This window comes from Panthera leo, chromosome E3, assembly GCF_018350215.1.
Source record: "Panthera leo isolate Ple1 chromosome E3, P.leo_Ple1_pat1.1, whole genome shotgun sequence".
Taxonomy (NCBI): Eukaryota; Metazoa; Chordata; class Mammalia; order Carnivora; family Felidae; genus Panthera; species Panthera leo.
The window spans coordinates 18,251,526-18,269,325 of NC_056694.1; the positions used below are offsets into that span (position 1 = coordinate 18,251,526).

General features: G+C 58.1%; 3 protein-coding genes across 16 annotated transcripts; 1 reads left to right on the forward strand and 2 right to left on the reverse strand.

Moving 5' to 3' along the window:
- Positions 1-102: 102 nt before the first annotated feature.
- On the reverse strand, positions 103-2,877 carry HIRIP3 (HIRA interacting protein 3). The gene is made up of 7 exons (XM_042921690.1): positions 2,693-2,877; positions 2,495-2,615; positions 2,265-2,379; positions 1,021-2,030; positions 752-920; positions 570-668; positions 103-486 (listed from the first exon to the last, which is right to left on the reverse strand). Exons 1-7 carry the CDS (start codon positions 2,755-2,757, stop codon positions 323-325), a joined length of 1,743 nt encoding a protein of 580 aa, XP_042777624.1. The 5' UTR covers positions 2,758-2,877; the 3' UTR covers positions 103-322.
- A 10-nt stretch (positions 2,878-2,887) lies between these two features.
- Positions 2,888-11,816, forward strand: INO80E (INO80 complex subunit E). Of its 13 annotated transcripts, none has more exons than XM_042921701.1 (9): positions 3,255-3,550; positions 3,708-3,778; positions 4,008-4,060; positions 6,641-6,719; positions 6,797-6,932; positions 7,316-7,432; positions 9,370-9,468; positions 10,517-10,622; positions 11,217-11,302. In XM_042921701.1, exons 1-8 carry the CDS (start codon positions 3,470-3,472, stop codon positions 10,580-10,582), a joined length of 702 nt encoding a protein of 233 aa, XP_042777635.1. In that variant the 5' UTR covers positions 3,255-3,469; the 3' UTR covers positions 10,583-10,622; positions 11,217-11,302. The 13 variants fall into 13 exon arrangements, with proteins under 13 accessions (XP_042777632.1, XP_042777638.1, XP_042777641.1 ...); XM_042921699.1 differs by having other exon boundaries at positions 10,530-10,622; XM_042921707.1 differs by lacking the exon at positions 9,370-9,468 and having other exon boundaries at positions 2,889-3,550; positions 6,821-6,932; positions 10,530-10,622.
- DOC2A (double C2 domain alpha) lies at positions 11,799-16,977 on the reverse strand. Of its 2 annotated transcripts, XM_042921692.1 has the most exons (11): positions 16,832-16,977; positions 15,839-16,116; positions 15,403-15,482; positions 15,104-15,178; positions 14,872-14,981; positions 13,209-13,335; positions 13,065-13,124; positions 12,825-12,988; positions 12,636-12,717; positions 12,449-12,545; positions 11,799-12,347 (listed from the first exon to the last, which is right to left on the reverse strand). In XM_042921692.1, exons 2-11 carry the CDS (start codon positions 16,101-16,103, stop codon positions 12,202-12,204), a joined length of 1,206 nt encoding a protein of 401 aa, XP_042777626.1. In that variant the 5' UTR covers positions 16,104-16,116; positions 16,832-16,977; the 3' UTR covers positions 11,799-12,201. The 2 variants fall into 2 exon arrangements, with proteins under 2 accessions (XP_042777626.1, XP_042777625.1); XM_042921691.1 differs by having other exon boundaries at positions 12,449-12,717.
- Between the last annotated feature and the right edge of the window lie 823 nt (positions 16,978-17,800).

The window sequence follows — 17,800 nt, forward strand, 5'->3', positions numbered from 1 at the left end:
AAGTAATCTCTACACCTCGAACTCAATGACCCCGAGATCAAGAGTTGCTCCTCCCAACTAAGCCAGGCACCCCCCGAGTGGGGACCAGTTTTGACCAAGTGATTCAAACAACTCCTTTATTGAGTCTTAAAAAATAATCCCTGTAAACACCTTAAACTGAGAACGTGAAGCTGAGAAGTAGGATCCCAACAATTTGTGTCCTTGAAGAAAGTCCTCTGAAGAAAGCAGCTTCTGCTCTGCAGGCACAGATTGGAGCGGGGGGGTTGGCGGGCGGCATATCTGCTTTCTACAAGTGGAAAGCCTCCTGGGGAAGGTGAGGAGCTCAGTTACTCTCCCCATCACTGCTGATGATGCCACGCATATGTGACCAGTCTGGGGGTGGGGGGCGGGGCTGTTCATCCTCTGAGCCCAAAGTCCGGCGGTATAGCTCCCCTGGGGGATCTGCTTCTCCTGAAGGGTTCCAAGCCGTGCGTCTGCGTGGCCGACCTAGATTGGGGGGCAGGAAAAGCAGGAGATCAGTTGAGAAAACCCTAGCCCCATCTCTTGGGGAGTGGGAGGAAATCCCTCACCTGAACCACTGATGATGTTGGTAATGTCCAAGGAGGCTACCTCGGCCGCCTCCTCCCGCTGCTCCTTCAGGGCCCGACATTTCTCTAAGGAAGGATTGCCTGGGGCAGAAGAGGCTCATGATCCTCTCTTCCCCAGCAGCCAAGGCCCTCTCCCACAGCCCCCAGGGCACACCCGGCCTCACCCTTCATGCCCAGGGCTTCCAGCTCTGCCCGGAGGACACTGAGGCGCTCCTTGTGTGAGCGGCAGGGGCCCAGAAGCTTCTTGTAGTTTCGATGGGCACCACAGGCCCGAATGTAGCGCTTTAGCCTCATCACGGCTGGGTGGTCCTCACCACGGCGACCGGAGCCAGCCTGGCAAGGAAAAACAGCAGCTGAAGGCCAAACCTTCAGAGTTTGAGACGAGGTCTCCGTCTTCCCTAAAGGTGGCCTCCCAGCCCATCTTCACCCTCACCTTCCTGCCTTTGGACTGTGGACTGCCGTCTGTGGAAGAGGAGGAGGAGCTTCGTGCCCGGCCTTTCCTGGAGCTTTTCTTGGAAGAGCGGTTCCCCCTCTCCCCCTTAGGGCTATCCTCTGCCTCACTGTCACTCCCCTCCCTCTCTGAGTCACTCGCCTCACCACTGATACCACCCTCTTTGGCTGTCTTTGCAGCACCTTCAGCAGTTGGTTTCACCTTTCTCCAGCTGTCTTCCCCATCCTCGCTGCTTCCACTCTGCCTTTTCCCACCTTTCTGCGGGGTCCTGTCCTTGCTCTTTCTCTGCACCAGGGGCTCTTCATCTCCCCCGCTGTTATCCCCACTGCCTGCTGCTGCTTTTTCCTCTTCTTCCTCTGTTTCCCCCGAGTCTCCTAGTAGCCTGGCTGCCCTGCTTTTCTGCTCGCAGCTCCTCTCCTCCCAAGCTGACTTTTTCCCTCCACTGCCCCGGGCTCCAGCTTTCCAATCCTTTTCCTCTTTCTCTCTGTTCTCTTTCTTCTTGGCTATGGTGTCTTCCTCCTCACTGTCCTTTGCACTTTCCTGGTGGCTTTTAGCACCTTTCTTTCCCTCCGCCTTCTTTCTTGTCCTCTGGGCAGGTTCCTCCTCACTGTCCTCACTCTCTTCCCTGGCCTGCTTCCTACTGGCTGAGGTTTTGCCTGGTGCCTGCTTCTTCTTTGTCACAGGTTTCTTCCCAATCCTGCCTCTGGACTCCTCCTCGTCCCCTTCCTCATCTTCCTCACTGCTCTCTTCCTTTGAGACCTTACTTGTTCTGGCGGAGCCCTCTTCCTCCTCCCCACTGCTCTCCTTCACCTCCCTCTCTAATCCAGTCTTTGCAGCCAGGTCCCTCTGCTGTTCCTCATCACTGCTCTCCTCAACTGCTTTCCTTGAGGCTCGCTTTGGACTCTCCTCCTCTGCTGAACTGACTTCTGCTGCCATCCCATTCTTTGCTGAGAGGCCAAAACAGTCTGGACTGGAGGCTGCAGAGCTGGGCTCTGGAATATGGAGAGAAAAGAAGGTTGGGATGGGTTCCTCCTGTCCCTTCTCCCTCCACTTGGTATTGGTTACCTCTGACAGATGGAGGGAAGGGCAACAGAAAACACAGCTATCAATCGGTCCACCCTGCTCCTGGTTCCTGACTCACTGGCCTCGTGCCCTCATCTAATGCTTTGGGATATAATGCATGCACGATACTTTTTGAATAAACCAACTATACAAAAGTCACTAACCTGACTCCGAATTGAAACGGAACCTTTTTCTCCCAGGGCCACTGCTGGGGGTGGGAGGCCTCTTAGCCTTCTTGGCAAGATCTGGCCTCTCTTCCCTGGCACCTGCTTCATCCACCTGCGTGGGCGCAAGAGGTCAAAACGTGTAGGAAGGTTGTGTTCCCTACGCCATCCCAGGCCCCTCCTCCTCAGCAACAAACCCCGCCTCCCGCGGCCCAGGCTCGCGCCGACACCTGCACTTTCAGCAGCTCCTTCTCCACCAGCCGCTTTAGTGCTTGCTTCTCGTCGGGTTCCAGGTGGTCGCGGCCCGCGTGAGCCAAGAACTTCCGCCGCACTATGGAGTGCGTGAGCGTGCTGAGGAGACATGTGTCAAGACGGAGTCCCCGTCCCGCCCCTGCCCTTTCCAACCCCAATTCCAGTCTCTAGTGCACCTGAGGTCCGGGCGGCCTCGGAAGAAGCTGCGGATGAACTCCTGCATCTCGTTCTCCCGCGCCATTTTGCTCCACCTGGGATTGGTGGCTCCCGCCTTTTTTTCTTCTCGGCCTCCGTCACCGCGTTTGACAGGAGCTTGCGCACTCGGGAGGGTCGTGACGCGGTGAGGGGAGGGACGGTTGGGGGTCGGTGGCGGGTCGCTTGGACCGAGAACTTTGCCAGACAAAACTTGTTTTCCTCGGGTAGTTGGAGGGTCTCGCGGCTCCTTTTCTTAGGACCAATCGTTTTTTCAAGTTCTCGTTAGAAACCGACTGGGCGCCCGCAACCTTTGGGTGTAACGTAATCAACCTGCGACATTGCCTCCTCTCGTGGTCACAGGCCCTAGCTAGGCGACTGTGATTTCGAAAGACAGATGGAAAAGGATATCCTCGCCTGAAAACTAGGAATCCCTGGAGGCAAGTCTTGCGGCTTCCGATTGCTAAGCACATCTGGAATCAGTAAACGTGCCTCCGTCGTCCGCCATCTTTATGACCTCATCGCGTCGCTGCGACGCCATCGTCAGCGTAGCCCCTGGAAGCAACGTTCCTTTGCCGGTGTTCCCTAAGAGGGCAGCCCCTGTGGTTAAGATCCCTGGGCGCAGGGTACGCCGGGAGTTGTAGTCCCAGCGGACACAGCCTTGCGGAGTCTCCGGAAGTGGAGGCGTGAGAACCGGGCTGAGCAGGCTCCGGGTAGCGGGACGCCCGACTACTGCTGGGGCACTGCTCCCGCGGCAGGTCATGAACGGGCCGGCGGACGGCGAAGTGGACTACAAGAAGAAGTACCGGAACCTGAAGCGGAAGCTCAAGTTCCTCATCTACGTGAGTGCTGGCGTGAGAGGTTGTGGGGGGTGAGGCCTGGAGTCTGTAGGACCTCAGTTTACCCACGTGTAAAGGGGAGTGGAGTGAGCTGTCCCCAGGTCCCGGGCGTCTTTACGGGTGGCCGTTGGCTCAGCGCCCCACCTTGCCTGTGATACAGGAACACGAGTGCTTCCAGGAGGAACTGAGGAAGGCGCAGAGGAAGTTGCTGAAGGTGTCCCGGGATAAGAGGTGGGACACGGTGGGGGTGGGGGAGTGGGGGGAAGGGGAATGCCTGCGGGTGATGTGGCTCCTGTGGATCTACATTCGGACCCTGTCCTTGGAATTAGGCCACAAATGCATGGCGCCTTCCTTGGGGCTGTTGCAAGGATCCAACGGGCCGGCTGGACGGGACAGGGTTCCGGGAGAATGTTACTGAGATGGCAACCAACACTCTTGTTCTCCCCGCCTCTTCCCTTAGTTTCCTCCTAGACCGACTTCTGCAGTACGAGAACGTGGATGAAGATTCTTCTGGTGAGCAAGGTCATGAAAAATTGTTGGAGGACATGGCTCCTGGCACTTCAGCAAGCCTCCTGGGCCCCTCCTTTTAGGCTGCGGAGGCTGATAAAAACCTCCGGTGGTTCTTAAATCTGTCGGTTATCCTTCACTCAAGCATTTATTGCTTTGCACAGGGGATACAGTGGAATTCGCATTCTAGTTGAGGGTGATAGGAAAGCAAAGCAGCTAGGGTCTCAGATGTGAAAGGAATAAAATCAGGGTTGTATGGTAGTGATTGGAGCAGAGCAGGGGTTGATAAGCTTTTTCTGTAAAGGACCAGGTAATCGTTCAGGTTTTGCAGAGCTGTTGCAGCTACCCAGTTCTGCTGTGGTGGTGCAAAAGTAGCCAGAGGTGATCTGTAAATAAATGAGCTTGGATGTGTTTCAATAAAACTGTATTTATGGACACTGAAATTTGAATATCATGTAATTTTCACATGTCATAAATAGCATTTTTTTTATCCCTGCCCCCGACCATTTGAAAATGTAAAAGCCATTCTTAGTTTGCAGACCGTGTAAAAGCAGGTGACAGGGAGCGTCCACAGTGCTCAAGAAAAGCCTTTTTCGGGAAGTAATATTTGAGCTGAGACCGAGATAAGAAGCAGAAATCAATCTTGGAAAGATAGAAGGGAGAGATTTTCAGGTGGAAGAAATGACAAAGGCAGAGGGAAGAACGGACCAGGCTGTCTGGAGAGCAGCAGGGCTGAAGCATGTAGTGTTTCCAGACTTTGTTTTGAGCCTGGGACTCATTACATCAGACCAGGTCCCCCGTGCATACTTACTTATAAAACAATTTAATGAAACAGTGTTAAGATCATTGTATACAATTTGTTCTGTTGGTGTGTAGACTTCTTTCTTTCTTTCTTTCTTTCTTTCTTTCTTTCTTTCTTTCTTTCTTTCTTTCTTTCTTTCTTTCTTTTTAAACTTAATGCTGGTTGCAAACCAGTCAATTGACTTGATGACCCCACTAATGGATTGAGACCCACAGTTTGAAAAAGTATAAAGGTGGGCGTTTGTGGTCCCGTTCCAGGGTCCGGTCCATGTAACTCATTTGAAATACGGTCACCTCTTCCCCATGGTGCCTTTAAACACTGGTCTGGAGCAGGGGTGGGCAAGCAACAGTCAACGAGGCTGTTTGCTTTTGTAACGTTTTATTGGAACACACGCCACCCATTTGTTTATGTATGATAGGATGGCAGATGATGCGTGAGATCAGAGAAACAGGCAGGAGCCAGCTCGTGTAGGTCAAGGCAAAACGTTTGGCTTTTTATTCTTGTTTCTCATTGTCTGTCTACTCCTTTCCTGAGATCTTCCAGTTAGTTTGCTGTTTGAGGGGGACTTCGGGACAGGAGCTATGAGAAAACCAGCAAGTTCACGGTCACAGTGGAGTGAATCTGAGGGGTGACAGCCACAGCTGTCAGCCACCACTCCTATCCGGGAAAAGCCCACAGTCTGGTCAGGGAGACACCCACACACGACACATCTTAGCACAGTGTGAGGAAAACCATGACAAGTGAGAGTAGCGAGTTGTGGGAGAGCCCGCAATTAACTGAGCCTGAAGGATTCCAGAAGGATTTTTCCCAGAGAGGTAGCATTTAATCCGCTTCCTAAAGGATCTCTCTGAGCAGGGAAATTGGGAACAGCATATGATCACGGGTCTCAGGGGTTTTTTTGTTTCTTAAGTTTATTTCGTGTGAGAGGTAGGGAGGGGCAGAGAGAGAACCCCAAGCAGGTTCCACACTGTTAGCGCAGAGCCCAATGTGGGGGCTCGAACTCACAGACTGTGAGATCATGACCCAAGCTGAAGTTGTCCGCCTAACCAACTGAGCCACACAGGTGCCCCTGTCAGTTATTTGGAAATGAACCGTGGGCCTTCGAGGTGAAGTACCGAACCGAGAGATGAATTTCTTTTTGAGAACATAGGTGGGCATGATGTGGATAGTACAGTTTGGTTGGGAGACCAGAAAGGTAGGTTGAGACCAGATTAAGAAGCACTCCGAGTGCTTGCAGGCAGTGGGGAACGTCACCAGGAAGGCCGTGATCGACTTTACCTTTAGATCATTCTGGAATTGAAGTACTCAGTGGGTGGAGGGAGAGGTGAGATTGCTTAGAGGTGATTTTGATGGTGGCCCGACCTAATAAAGGCCAGTGGTCTAAAGTGGTCAAGGAGTCAGAGATGTGGGTTCAAGTCCCAGCTCTACACTTTGCTCTCTGAGCCACAGTGGCCTCCTATGGAAAATGGATGTGATGCCCTCGTCTTCCCCCTTGGTTGGTTATGAAGACAGGGAGTAGCAGTGACCCAGAACACTCTTTCAGAGCCTGGCACACAGTTAAGTGCTTGACAGATGTGTTCTGATGGAGTCCAGGCAGGAAGTCCATTGTCAAGGACGTTTCAGGAAGCTGGAGAAGCTGTGGGCCTCCCAGCATAGCGTGTATGTGCCATCTGGGGAGTCAGATTCCCTGGGCCCCTTCCATAGAGTTGAGATTGCACCTCTCTGAGGTAGACTGGAACCCCCCTCCCCCCGCTGCCCCACTGATCAGCCCTCCCCCCTCACAGACTCAGATGCCACTGCATCTTCAGATAACAGCGAGACAGAGGGAACACCCAAGTTGTCGGACACGCCAGCCCCCAAGAGGTGAGAAGAAGCCATCATTCTTCTCTGGGGGTGGAGGGTAGGGGGGGTACCTGGGCTTCCTAGCTGCTTCTGACCAGCCCCCTCCCCTGTCCTTTCTCCAGGAAGAGAAGCCCTCCACTGGGGGGTGTCCCCTCCCCCTCCAGCCTCTCCCTGCCTCCTTCAACAGGGTTTCCCCTTCAGGCCTCGGGGGCCCCCTCCCCATACCTGAGCTCGGTGAGTTGGGGTCAAGGGTGGGAAGTATAAGTGAGATGCCTGGGAAGAAGGTGGGCATCGTTTGGGCAGATGGGCCTCATGAGGGGTGAGGCCGGCCCAGCCCTGGGGGCGTCTGTCTGGGTGTGACCAGCAAGCGTTCCTTGGAGGGGTGTGAGTCGCGGCTGCCCGCTTCTCTCTGGTGTAGGAATGGGGGACAGACGTGACTGAGGAGAGCAGAGCTCAGGACAAAGTCCTGCTGCTGTCCCCTCCCCTTCTGTTCTCAGGAGCCACACTCATCACCATCTCTTGTTTTTCCATTCTTCCTCCTGTTTGCGTTTCTTCCCTTCACCCCCCACCCCATCCACTCCATTTCCCATCTCCATCCCCCTGACTCCTGCCTGCAGCTGGCTTCCCCCCCCTACCCCCCATTCCCTTCCGACTACCTGGCCCTGCAGCTGCCCGAGCCCAGCCCCCTGAGGCCCAAGCGGGAGAAACGGCCCCGCCTGCCCCGGAAACTCAAGGTACCCTGATTGGGGAATGTTAGGGAGGGGCCAGGATGGCAGGAGGACAGCCAGCTGAGGGAGGCTCAAGACAGGGGCTGGGGCCGGTCCAAAAACTTCCAGGGATTGATTTAGGGCTGCTGGGGGCCCAACCCAGGGCCGGGCGCCGAGGGCCAGGTCCGAGAAGTGCTGGCCCATAGGCTTGGTGAGGAGAAAAATGAGGGGTAGGACCAGCCTTGTGGGACTCAGAGTGAAGACTCCTGGAGGCCAGTCTCGTTTTTCATAGTTGTTCTGTGATGCCAGGCAGTCCCAGGGGACAGGCAAAGTTGTGGACAGTCAAGTCAAGGCTGCACCAGTTAAAAACCACGTGACCGTGAGCAGGTCTCTCTGACCCTCTAGATCTCCAGTTTTGCATCTGTAAATGAATGAGTGACGAACAAGGGTTTCTGGAGCACCAACTATGTACCAGGTGCTGTCTTAGGTGCTGCAGATGCAGTAGTAAACAAAAGAGACAAGAAATCCCTGTTCTAGCAAGAGCGGGGGAAAATAGACCCGATAAATCGGTGGCAGTGCTAAGACATGGAGCCAGGTGAAGAGCATGGGAAACTCCAGGGTAGATAGGAGCTGGTACTTAATGGGGGTCTGGTCTGGGACGGTATTCGGTCAGAGGCTTAAAAGAAAGGAGAACCAGCCATGCGGCTCTCTGGGAAAGTGTTCCAGGGAGAACAGGCAGCGCGAAGGCCCCGTGGAGGGTGGGTGTTTGGCTTGTTCAGGGACCAGGAAGGAGGTCGGTGTGGTCGGAGGCAAAGGAGGGGTAGGTGGGGGAGTGAGTAGATCGGAGAAATAACCAAGGGGCAGGATTGTGGAGAGCTTTCTGGGTGTCGTAAAGATTTTACTTGTGCTGCGAATAAAGCGGGGAGCCATGGTAGAAGGTCTGTCAGAGAGGAATCTGCTCCAGTTTACGTGGTTCGCTGCTGTGTGGAGAGTGGACTGGGGAGGGGCTGGGTCAGGATGAATTGGGGAGACCTCCGGGGAGGCTCCTGCGGGGAAGCGGGTAGAGCTGCTGAGAAGTGGCTGCTGGATCGATTTCAAAGATTGAGCCATGGGAAGACCAGCACAGGCTGTGGGAGAGAGCAAAGGCAAGGGCGAGTCCAGGGTGTGGATCCCGAGCCAGGGAAGAAGTGGGCTAGCCTTTCTCTGGGACCAGGAGATCTGGGAGGAGCAGCTTTGGGAGGGAAAACGAGTTTGGTTGTGGATGCATCAAGATGTTGGCTGGAAATGCCAGCCAGACAACAGAGGAACATGAGCCTGGGGCTCGTGGGTGCGCGTTTTGAAGTCATCAGCGTGGAGGCGGGCGCAATTATTGGGTGAGAACGTGGATGGAGAACAGAAGAGGCCTGTGCACTGAGCCCCAGGAGAGATGGGGCACAGAGGACACAGTGCCCTCCCAGCTCTGAATCCAAGTGGAATTCAGACTGGGCAGGACAGCTTTCAAAGTGGGTAGACTGTAGACACAAGGCCCTGGAGCCAGGAGCAAACTGAAAGGTCGCTTTGTGGCGATTAGGAGTGTGGGTTTTGGAGTTCACATCTCAGCTGTGTCTCTTACTCCTTCGGTGACCTTGGGTCTTGAGCCTGAGAAATGGGTAGATAATGCGTGATAATGCTGGCCCTTCGATCTCCTTGGTAGGGATTTTGCTTCTTGTCTGTAGGGCAGGATGGTGGAGAAAGCAGGGGTCAGCGAAGCCTGGAGCGGATGGGTAGGGGTGTGGCATGGCGGTTTGAGGCTTTCTAAAGTGCTGGGTCCTGAAGAGCTAAGTTCTGATCATACCGGCGCGAGAAGGTTGGTTGAGAGAGGGGCTGGGATCTGTTGCTGTGGTGGAGGAAGGGATAAGTCGGGGAAGGCCTCCAAGAAGAGGTCATATTTGGGCCCAGGGAAAGTGAGATTTGGAAATTTGCAGGCTGAGCAGGAGTGGAAGGAAGACGAGAGACATGGTGAGAATATTGTTTGGGCTGACGCAGGAGTGAGAAGAGAGAAGGACGTCGGAAGGAAAGACAGGGTGAGGTGGGGCCGCAGAAGGCCTGGCTATCCAGAGCCAGGATGTCCTGTTAAGGGGTGGGGGGGTCACTGAACTTTCTGGTGACTTCGTCTGAGGAGACAAGAGACAGGCACAAAGACAGGAGCAGGTGAGTTAAGAGCCCTGGCCTCAGTCAGACAGAGTGGGTTTGAGTCCCAGGTCCTCCAAGCACCCACCTTGTGACATTGAGCAAGTCATTTGCCCCTCTGAGCCTCGACTTCCTTCTCTGTTCAGTGGGGTTAGTGTAGGATAAAGTGAGTTAAAGAAGAGAAAACACATAGCCCAGTGCACGGTCCCTGGTAAGCTGTGGGTAAACAGGAGTGCTCTCGGTCACACAGAGGCAGCCATTGAGTAAGGCCAAGCAGGTGTGGGCTGTGGGGACGAGGGTGGGGATCCAGTGGTGGCAGCCAGAGGAAGGAGGCTTCCTCATGGAGCTGGGCCTCCTGTCTATCACTGGTCCCAGCAGACTCTTGTACCTGGAGGCACCGACCAGGAGGTGAAAGCCACCTCCACCCCAAGGACAGCAGCCTGAGGGCTGAAGGTGTGAAAGCAATCCCAGGGACACCGTAAAGACACATATAAGCGCTTCCTGCCACACCGACCTGGGGCCAGATGGGACACACTGCCCGCTGGGGTCCCAGGAGCCCTGTGCCTTAAAAGTCTCCCTTTGCAAGTCTCAGATTCCTCCTCTGGCCCATGACCTCCCCTCCCTTCGAGGGTGTTCGGAGTGGTCAGAGACCATTCATGGAAATCACCTGGCACAGAGCAGGTGCTCAGTTTGTGCCCACGGGCAAAGGGTGAGACCCCCCCCCCCCAGAGCTCTCTGTGGGGAGGACATCCGGCGACGGTGAGGCTGGAGGGTCGGGCAGGACAGAGGCCACTTCTCAGCCTCAGAGGACAAAGCAGGACTTTTGGTAAATAGAAAAAGGCACTCCAGGTGGAGGGACCGGCCTGTTCTCAGGCACGCCTTACCACCTGTCCCAAGGGCAGCGAGGAGCCTTTCCCTTGTGTGGAGGAGTGACGTGCTCAGGTTTGTGTTTTAGAGAGCTCACTCTGGCTGCAGTGTGGAGGAAGAGCTGGCTCTGGGAGAGGCTGAAGGCAGGGAGTCCAGTTAGGAGGCTGGGACCGTAGCCCAGGTGAGCTGTGAGAGGAGGGCCTGGCCTGGGCCAGCGGCTGCGGGTATCCCAAGGAGGGGCCCATCCAAGATATAAGAGGTAGAAACCTCCCGCGGCGGGGGTGGGGGGAGGGGGGGGCAGAACCTCGGACACCCTCCACCTAACCAGTGAGTCCCGAAGTAAGAGGAGGAGAGGAGGCCAGTGCTGGCAAAGTGGGGTCTGGGGTGCCCAGAGGCGGGCGGGCAGGCAGGTACCGGAGGCTGACTCTGACCGGCTGTGAGTGCCGACACAGGGGCAGCCAAGGTGCCTCCCTGGAGAGGGCAGGGCCAGGCCTTCCCCTCCTGGTTTCTGTAAGACCCCTCACCACCACCACCCTCATCACCGCCTCCATCACCACCCCTCACCTCCAGGCACTTGCTGGTTCGAGGCTCAAGGGGCTGAGGTGGGGCAGGCCCCTGATTCCAGCATTGGCCAGCCCGGCTGTGTCCACTACCCCTTGAATGAACCTTCGCCCCCTTCCCCATCCCCCAGAACTGCCTTAGGAGGCACTGCCAGCCCCCTGGATTCCAGTGCCTCCCTGACAAGCCCACCCTGTGTTTCTTCCCCCTGCTGCAGATGGCCGTGGGACCCCCTGACTGCCCTGTGGGAGGGCCGCTGACTTTCCCAGGCCGGGGTTCTGGGGCTGGGGTGGGGGCAGCCCTGGCCCCACTGCCGCCCCCCAAGATGCCTCCCCCCACGATCCTCAGCGCCGTCCCTCGGCAGATGTTCAGCGACGCGGGCAGCGGGGACGATGCCCTGGACGGGGATGATGACCTGGTGATCGACATCCCGGAGTGATACCCCCACCCCCACCCCCGGCCAAGCCCTTGCCCCGTGCCCGATGCCAGCACACACGAGCCCCCAGCTTCCGCAGAGACGTTTATTGACGCCCAGTTGCCATGCTGCGGCCACTGACACAATCAGAAAAGGCGTAAACATGCACGAACGTCCCCTGGAAGGTGGGTCCCCACTGGGGAGGGCACAGGCCCTGCCCTCACATCCCAGCCCCATCCAGGGGACAGTTATTTAAATGAGTGGCCAGGACCACTGCCACCTCTCCGAGAGGCAGAGACCCTGCAGTGGCCCCCCACTTAAAAGGGCAGCTGTACAGGGCTAGGTTGGTTGGTTGGTTGGTTTTTAACGAAGATTCTGTATTAAAGGAGTGGCTCTTTTTTGTTTTTCGTCCTCTTTTTTGGAAACATTCTCCTCCTCCAAACCCCCCCCCAATCCGACCTCCTCCCTGCGGGCCGAGGGGGACGGGGCAGCCTGGAGAGGCAGGAGAGAGGAGCGCAGCCCCCTGCAGGTGTGCACAGGATGGGTGTTTGCATATTTGCGTAGTAGCGAGTCAGGCAGGAGGAAGTTTGCATATGTGAATATAGATCTCCACGGTCCCTCACGAGAAGACAGACCCACGGTCACGCAGACTCTCACAAAATAAGACAGGTAGTGGGGGGCGGGGCTTCCACCCCGTGTAAACGTGCAACACACTCGTGCGAAGGTTGGGTACTGGACCTGGCCCCGGGGGAGGGGGGGGCCCTGTGCTGGGCAGGTGTGGTCCTGCTCAGGCCGAGGGCAGAGCCCCGGCCGCAGGGGGCAGCTCGCTGGTGAGGGTGTGCCAGCGTTCCAGGGCTGCGTCCGGCTGCTGCAGACAGTCACGCCAGTGCTTCCGGGCCTCTCCCCGAGCCCCAGGCCCCAGGGACACGCCACCTGGGAAGCAGGGAGAGGCAGGCAAAAGCAGGGTCCATCTCACTGCCGGTCTGCGCCCCCCCCACCCCCATCAGCGCCACCCAGCAGGCTTCCCTCCTCACCGATGAAGTCGTTGGATTTGCCAATGTCATAGTCCCAGACTGTGACTTCCAGGGTCTTGGTGGCCAGAGCAGAGAGCTCCATCTCGTAGAAGAAGTCCTGGGTCAGAGCAGGCCACATCTTCCCTGAGGCCCTGGCCCCTGTCCCGAGCATCAGCCCCCCTTGATTTCTGAGCCCTGCCCCACTTACCTCGTTAAATTCTGGATTGAGAGTCTTCTTCTTCACACACGTTTTATGCTTGGATTTTTTATCCACGTCAGGCCTCAGGTACCTGCCGAGGAGGGGGTGGCGGAGGAGTGGGGCGGTTAGGGACAGGTGAGGCCCCGGGGGAGAATGGGGCAGAGGTCAGGCTCCCTGGGGAGGGAGGGGTGGGCTCACGTCTTGACGTAGGGGTCGGAGTAGCCATTGACGTCCATGGCGGCCAAGTGGGCGCAGCGCACGATGCCCACCAGCAGCCCCCGGCGCCGAGAGCTGTAGCTGAGGCTCAGCAGGATGCGCCCACGCTCTTCCAGCAGCCCGGGGCCCTGCTCTGCCTGTTCCAGCTGTGGGGCAGACGCAGGGGTCAGCCTGCATCCTCACCACCCCCCACCCAGATGCGGTCCCTGTGAGGTGCCTCACCTCCTTCAGGTAACAGGAGATGCCCCTCAGCGCTGCTGACATGGAGGAGGGTGAAGCCAGCTGAGGGGGCAGAGAGAAGGTTCTGGAAACTGGCCTCCCCAGGGCCCGCTCCCCCCACCCGGCACCCCACAGCCCCACACAGACCGGGACCTGGCGCTCAAGGCAGATGTTAAAATGTTTCTTCTGTGAAGGCTTGAGGCGGCGGAGGGGTACTCTGATCTCCCCAATGAATTCATTGTGGCTCAGCTTGTCCTCGTCACAGACGGAGATCCTGGCAGGGAACTGCAGGGTCAGGGCCCCCTGGCGTACCTGAACCTGCTCCAGTGTGAAGAGAAGGGTCCTCCGACCAAAGTCTGAGCACCTGAAGCCAGTGCTAGCTGTACCCTAAATACTCTGCGCCTCGCCTGTCTCACGGGCCGTGTGGTGAGCACCAGGCCCAGAGCTTGAGAAGGGTGCTTTGATTTGCCCTGTTCCTCCACCCCTCCCTTTCCAGCTGCCCAGGCCATCCCCGGTCCATCAGGACCTGCGCCGCCACTGTAGGAAGCCCTCAGATCTTGAGGCCCACTACCCTCCGCTGCCTCCACTCAAGAGCCTGGGGACAGGATCCAACTGAATGTGCCCAGGGCATGCACTGGTGGATGTGAGTCACAGATTCAGTATGTGAGGGCTAGAAGGGCCTTGAGCAGCCTTGCGCAGCGGGACAAGGATCCCACACCTCCTCTGACGCTCCTGTCCTTTTCTGCATGGAGCCGGGGAACCAGCCTGGGAGGGATATGGGAGCCCAGCCATGAAGCAATGGTTGCTTTTAGTTCCATGCGTCCCCTTCTGCAGCCCCCTGCACTTTCTTTTGTCCTGATGCTCTCGAGGAGCTATGTCATGTAGGGATATTTATACCCCAGCTCTGCCACTTGCTGGTCACCTATGTGACCTTGGACAAGTCACTTAAGCTCCCTCTACCTCAATTCCCACCTCTAAATGGAGATAATGAGTACCTACCTCCCACAACTATTGGGATCAAGGGAAATAAATATAAAGACGCATAGCCCAGGGCTGGGAGCACTAGTGAGCACTCAGTTATTGGGCCTAATTCTCTCCCATCTGGAAGATGGGCCAGCCTTCCTGGAGTCAGGTCTGTTCTTCCCTCCATTCTGCCTCACAGCCAACATCAGGGCGATCTCCAAAACACAACCCTGACTGTGCGCCTGTCCCAGTACAAACCTTCCCCTGGTTTCCCAATTTGCCAAGAGCGCCGATAAAGGTCTCCCAAGCCTGGGTTTTGCTTCCCTTCACTCAGGTCGGGGACTACACCCCCCACAGCTCCCTCTCCTGGGGTGATGGAGCAGGTTTCCTGTCCTGATGGATGTTAGGGAGACACAGGCAACAGCATGGTTGCTACACAGGTCTGACTTGTCAGGGACTCTGAGGAGGGGTCTCGGTGACCAGAGAAAGCTTCCAGGAAGAGGCACAGCCTAAATTTTGACTGGGATTTAGTCTGGCCAAGAGAGAGGAAGCAGGGAGCACTTTCCATGGAAGAGACACAACAGGCAAAGGTCAGGAGCATAGAACCTGACCACTCCGAAGACAGCAGTCCTCTGTTGGAGCAGCAGTAGGAGGAGATATTTGGGGAACAGGAATGCCAGAGAAACCTCTGGCCTACTGCCGAAGGGGATGGGGAGCCCGTGATTGTTCTTGAGCATCTGAGAGGCACTTAATGGGAGGCAGATCAACCAAAGAAGGTGCCAATAACAGCTGTCCCAGAGGACAGCTGAGATGGAATCCTTGGTAACAGGGAGAATGGAGCGCTCACCTGAGCACCTTGTGGGTGATGTCATCATCCGTGATCCCACTGTACGTCAGATCTTCATTCCACACGGGATTCAGCGTGTTCCTCTGAGTCTTAGTTTTTAGCTTATTGGCCTGAGGTGTGGGGGCAAACGTTCTCAGGACATGTCCCCCTGACCCGTGGAGGCTGAAGGTAGGGGAAGGTTGGGGGCAGACCCACAGGCCGGGTCAGGCTAGGGGAGGAAGGAGGACGTTACCTTGCAGGCTCCAGGCAGCAGGTGCAGCTTGACGTAGGGGTCGGCCAGGCCATTGAAATCCATGGGCTTGAGGCCCTGCAGGGGAGCGGAGGGAAGAGGGCTGTAGGCTCCCAGCCCTCCCTCTCTCCTTCCCTCCCTCCCTCTGCAGAGTGGTTGTGGAGAGTCAAGAAGAAGGGTGCTGGGGGATAGGGGGAGGGGGAAGGAGAAGGGATCCAGCCCAGGGAAGGAAAGGTGGAAAGTCACCCCTCCCAGGGTGTGAGGCAAACAGGGCCAGGGCTTGGGGGGCGGGGAGAACCCACCTTGGCCCTGAGGATACTACAGTGCAGAGTGCAGGAGGCCTGGTCGTAGAGAAGGTCAAACTCCAGCATGCCCAGGGCGGCTGCAGAAGAGGGAAGAGTCAGTGTGTGAAAACAGGTGTGTGAGACCGGTGGGCAGACGGGCTGTTGTGCTGGCGGTGAAGGTGTGTGCCCGGCTGTGTCTGTCAGCCTGCGAGTGTGTGCGCGCATCTGGGTCCCTGGCTGGGCCGTGACTGGGGCTGTGTGGGTGGTTGAGTGTCTCAGCAGAAATATTGAATATTGAGCCTTGCTGAAACTGTAGCCTCCACACTGACTGCAGCCGTGGTGGGCCTGCCTCCCCCAATGCGCCCAGCAGGGCCCCCAGCCCCTTTCCACAGCCCTGAGGCGTTCCCCCCCCGCCCCCCGTTAGCCCCAGGGCCCTTCAAGCCCCCAGACTCACTGGTATCATCCGAGTCGTAGCTGTCCACCTCGGCTCCCTCCTCGGGCGTGGTGGCCCCAAGGAGGGCTGCAGGGGGGGCCAGGGCCAGGGGGGCCAGACGAGCAGGGGCCTCCCTGAAATCCCTGCCCCCGCCTTCGGGTCCTGGTCCCCGGCGGGGGAAGTAGTCAGAGATCTGCCGGATGGGCCGGATGGGCCCGGGGCACACGTTGATGGCCATGTGCTCCTGGATGTTGATGGTCATGCGGTCGCCCCTGCGGCCCCTCATGCAGCACCCTTGGCTGCGGGAGGGAGGTCCAGGAGAGCATGAGCCCAAGACGGACTCCTCATACCTGCTGTCTGCTGGCTGAGGGCCAGGCGGCAACCTCCCCAGTTGGTGGGGCCCTCACCGGCCTCCCTTCCCAGGTGTCCAGGGAGAGGGTGGCCTGTGCCAGCTGGTGGGCAGGCAGGAGGCCTGGGCCCTCCAGACCCCAAGCTTTGCTCCTCAGGGGCTGGCCTGCCAGCCCTCCCCCCCACCCCATAAGTCCTGGCGCCACTTCAGCCATGCCTACATGCCTTTGGATTGTCCCTATGTCATCTTCCCAGCTCCTGCCCCTCCTCCTGGTCGGCCGTCTGCCCCCCCCCACCCCACCCCTGGGCTCTGCCTGCAGGGAAGCAGCCCCACAGGCCCCCTCCTCTATCTCTCTTAAGCTCTGTCCATCCCTCTGCACCAGGCGCTCCTCTGGACCGGGTGTCACCTTCCCCTCTAGGCTTTCATTGCCCACTGCCCCTTCATTCAGCCCCAGGACCTGCCTGCCGGCCTGCCTGCCTGGTACCACCCCCCAACCCTGCAGCCCAACCCCGGGACCCCTGCCTCCGATGTCTCCTCATGAGACTGGCTCTCTAAGAGGAGCCAGAAATTGCAGCCTCCGGGGAGCTAAACACCCCGTCGGCACAGAAGCTAACACACACGCTCGCTGTCACCCTCACGCCCCCCGGCGGCCCAGCCCTCTGCACCTGTGTCTCTGCCTCCAACAGGTGCCCAAGCACTGGGGGGATGGCGGGTACAGGCTGGGCGGTGGCAGCCGGCGATTCCCGGGGCGGCCAGCGAGAAGAGCGCGGAGTCCGGTGGTGAGAGCCGAGAGGGAGGGAGGGAGAGCAGGAGAAAGTGCGAGGAGGAGGGGGTGAGCGAGGTGGAGGCGAGGAAGCAGCCGGCGCAGGCGGCGGGGGGCGGGGAGGGGCGGCCGGAGGCTGGGGAGGGGGCGGGACTCTCCCGCCGCCGTCCGCTGGGCACACTTAGGGGAGCACGCGAGTGCACACACACACACACACACACACACACACACACACACACACACACAGGCACTCCCGCGCACACGCCTGCGCCCACGTGTGCACGCTCGCACACATGCACAAACCCACCCCGGAGAACTTCGCATGCACACACTCGGAGACACACGGGCTCCCTGCGCCACCGGGAACCGGCAGCGAGAATTGCCCGGTGTTCCCCAACTCCCCGGGGACCCGGGCCTCCGCCCCCGCCCCCGCCCCCGCGCCGGGCCCGCGGCCCTCTCTGCCCTGTGTTCTCCTCGTTTCCAGGCCGGGTCTGCTGGGCCCGACCACCCGCCTGGTTGCCATGGCGACGCCCGCTCCTCCTCCCCCCTCCCCCCGAGTAGCTTCACGCCCCTCCCCCACGGAGAGCGTGTCGGGGAGGGAGTGGGTAATCAGACCCCCCCATCCCCAGACCCGTAGGGGCGGGGCTTAGAGTTCCGCAGTGACCCAGGGGTGGGCAGGGGGAGGGGATCTGATCCGCCCGCGGTCGCTGGCCTGGGATCTGGGGGTCCCCGAGCCAGGCTTGGGGAGCCTCACCGTCTGAGGGAGGAAACAGGTCCGAGCCTCTTCTCTGTGGCCGTTCAGGCGTCTCTCCGTGTGGCGCACCCTAGCCTCTGAGGGCCGGGGTCCCCTTCTCAGGGATGGCATCTCCCT

What these genes read in the sequence shown, in the direction of transcription:
- INO80E (XM_042921693.1), top strand. Translation starts at nt 3,470, where the DNA reads ATGAACGGGCCGGCGGACGGCGAAGTGGACTACAAGAAGAAGTACCGG. An exon ending in AGCTCAAGTTCCTCATCTAC is followed by an intron (nt 3,551 to 3,707) that starts GTGAGTGCTGGC and finishes CCTGTGATACAG; the next exon opens with GAACACGAGTGCTTCCAGGA. An exon ending in GACACGCCAGCCCCCAAGAG is followed by an intron (nt 6,720 to 6,796) that starts GTGAGAAGAAGC and finishes GCTTCTGACCAG; the next exon opens with CCCCCTCCCCTGTCCTTTCT.
- HIRIP3 (XM_042921690.1), bottom strand. Translation starts at nt 2,757, where the DNA reads ATGGCGCGGGAGAACGAGATGCAGGAGTTCATCCGCAGCTTCTTCCGA. An exon ending in CGAGGCCGCCCGGACCTCAG is followed by an intron (nt 2,616 to 2,692) that starts GTGCACTAGAGA and finishes ATGTCTCCTCAG; the next exon opens with CACGCTCACGCACTCCATAG. An exon ending in AGGAGCTGCTGAAAGTGCAG is followed by an intron (nt 2,380 to 2,494) that starts GTGTCGGCGCGA and finishes GCGCCCACGCAG; the next exon opens with GTGGATGAAGCAGGTGCCAG.
- DOC2A (XM_042921691.1), bottom strand. Translation starts at nt 16,103, where the DNA reads ATGAGGGGCCGCAGGGGCGACCGCATGACCATCAACATCCAGGAGCAC. An exon ending in CTACGACTCGGATGATACCA is followed by an intron (nt 15,483 to 15,838) that starts GTGAGTCTGGGG and finishes CCTCTTCTGCAG; the next exon opens with CCGCCCTGGGCATGCTGGAG. An exon ending in GCCTTGAGCGCCAGGTCCCG is followed by an intron (nt 13,125 to 13,208) that starts GTCTGTGTGGGG and finishes CTGCCCCCTCAG; the next exon opens with CTGGCTTCACCCTCCTCCAT.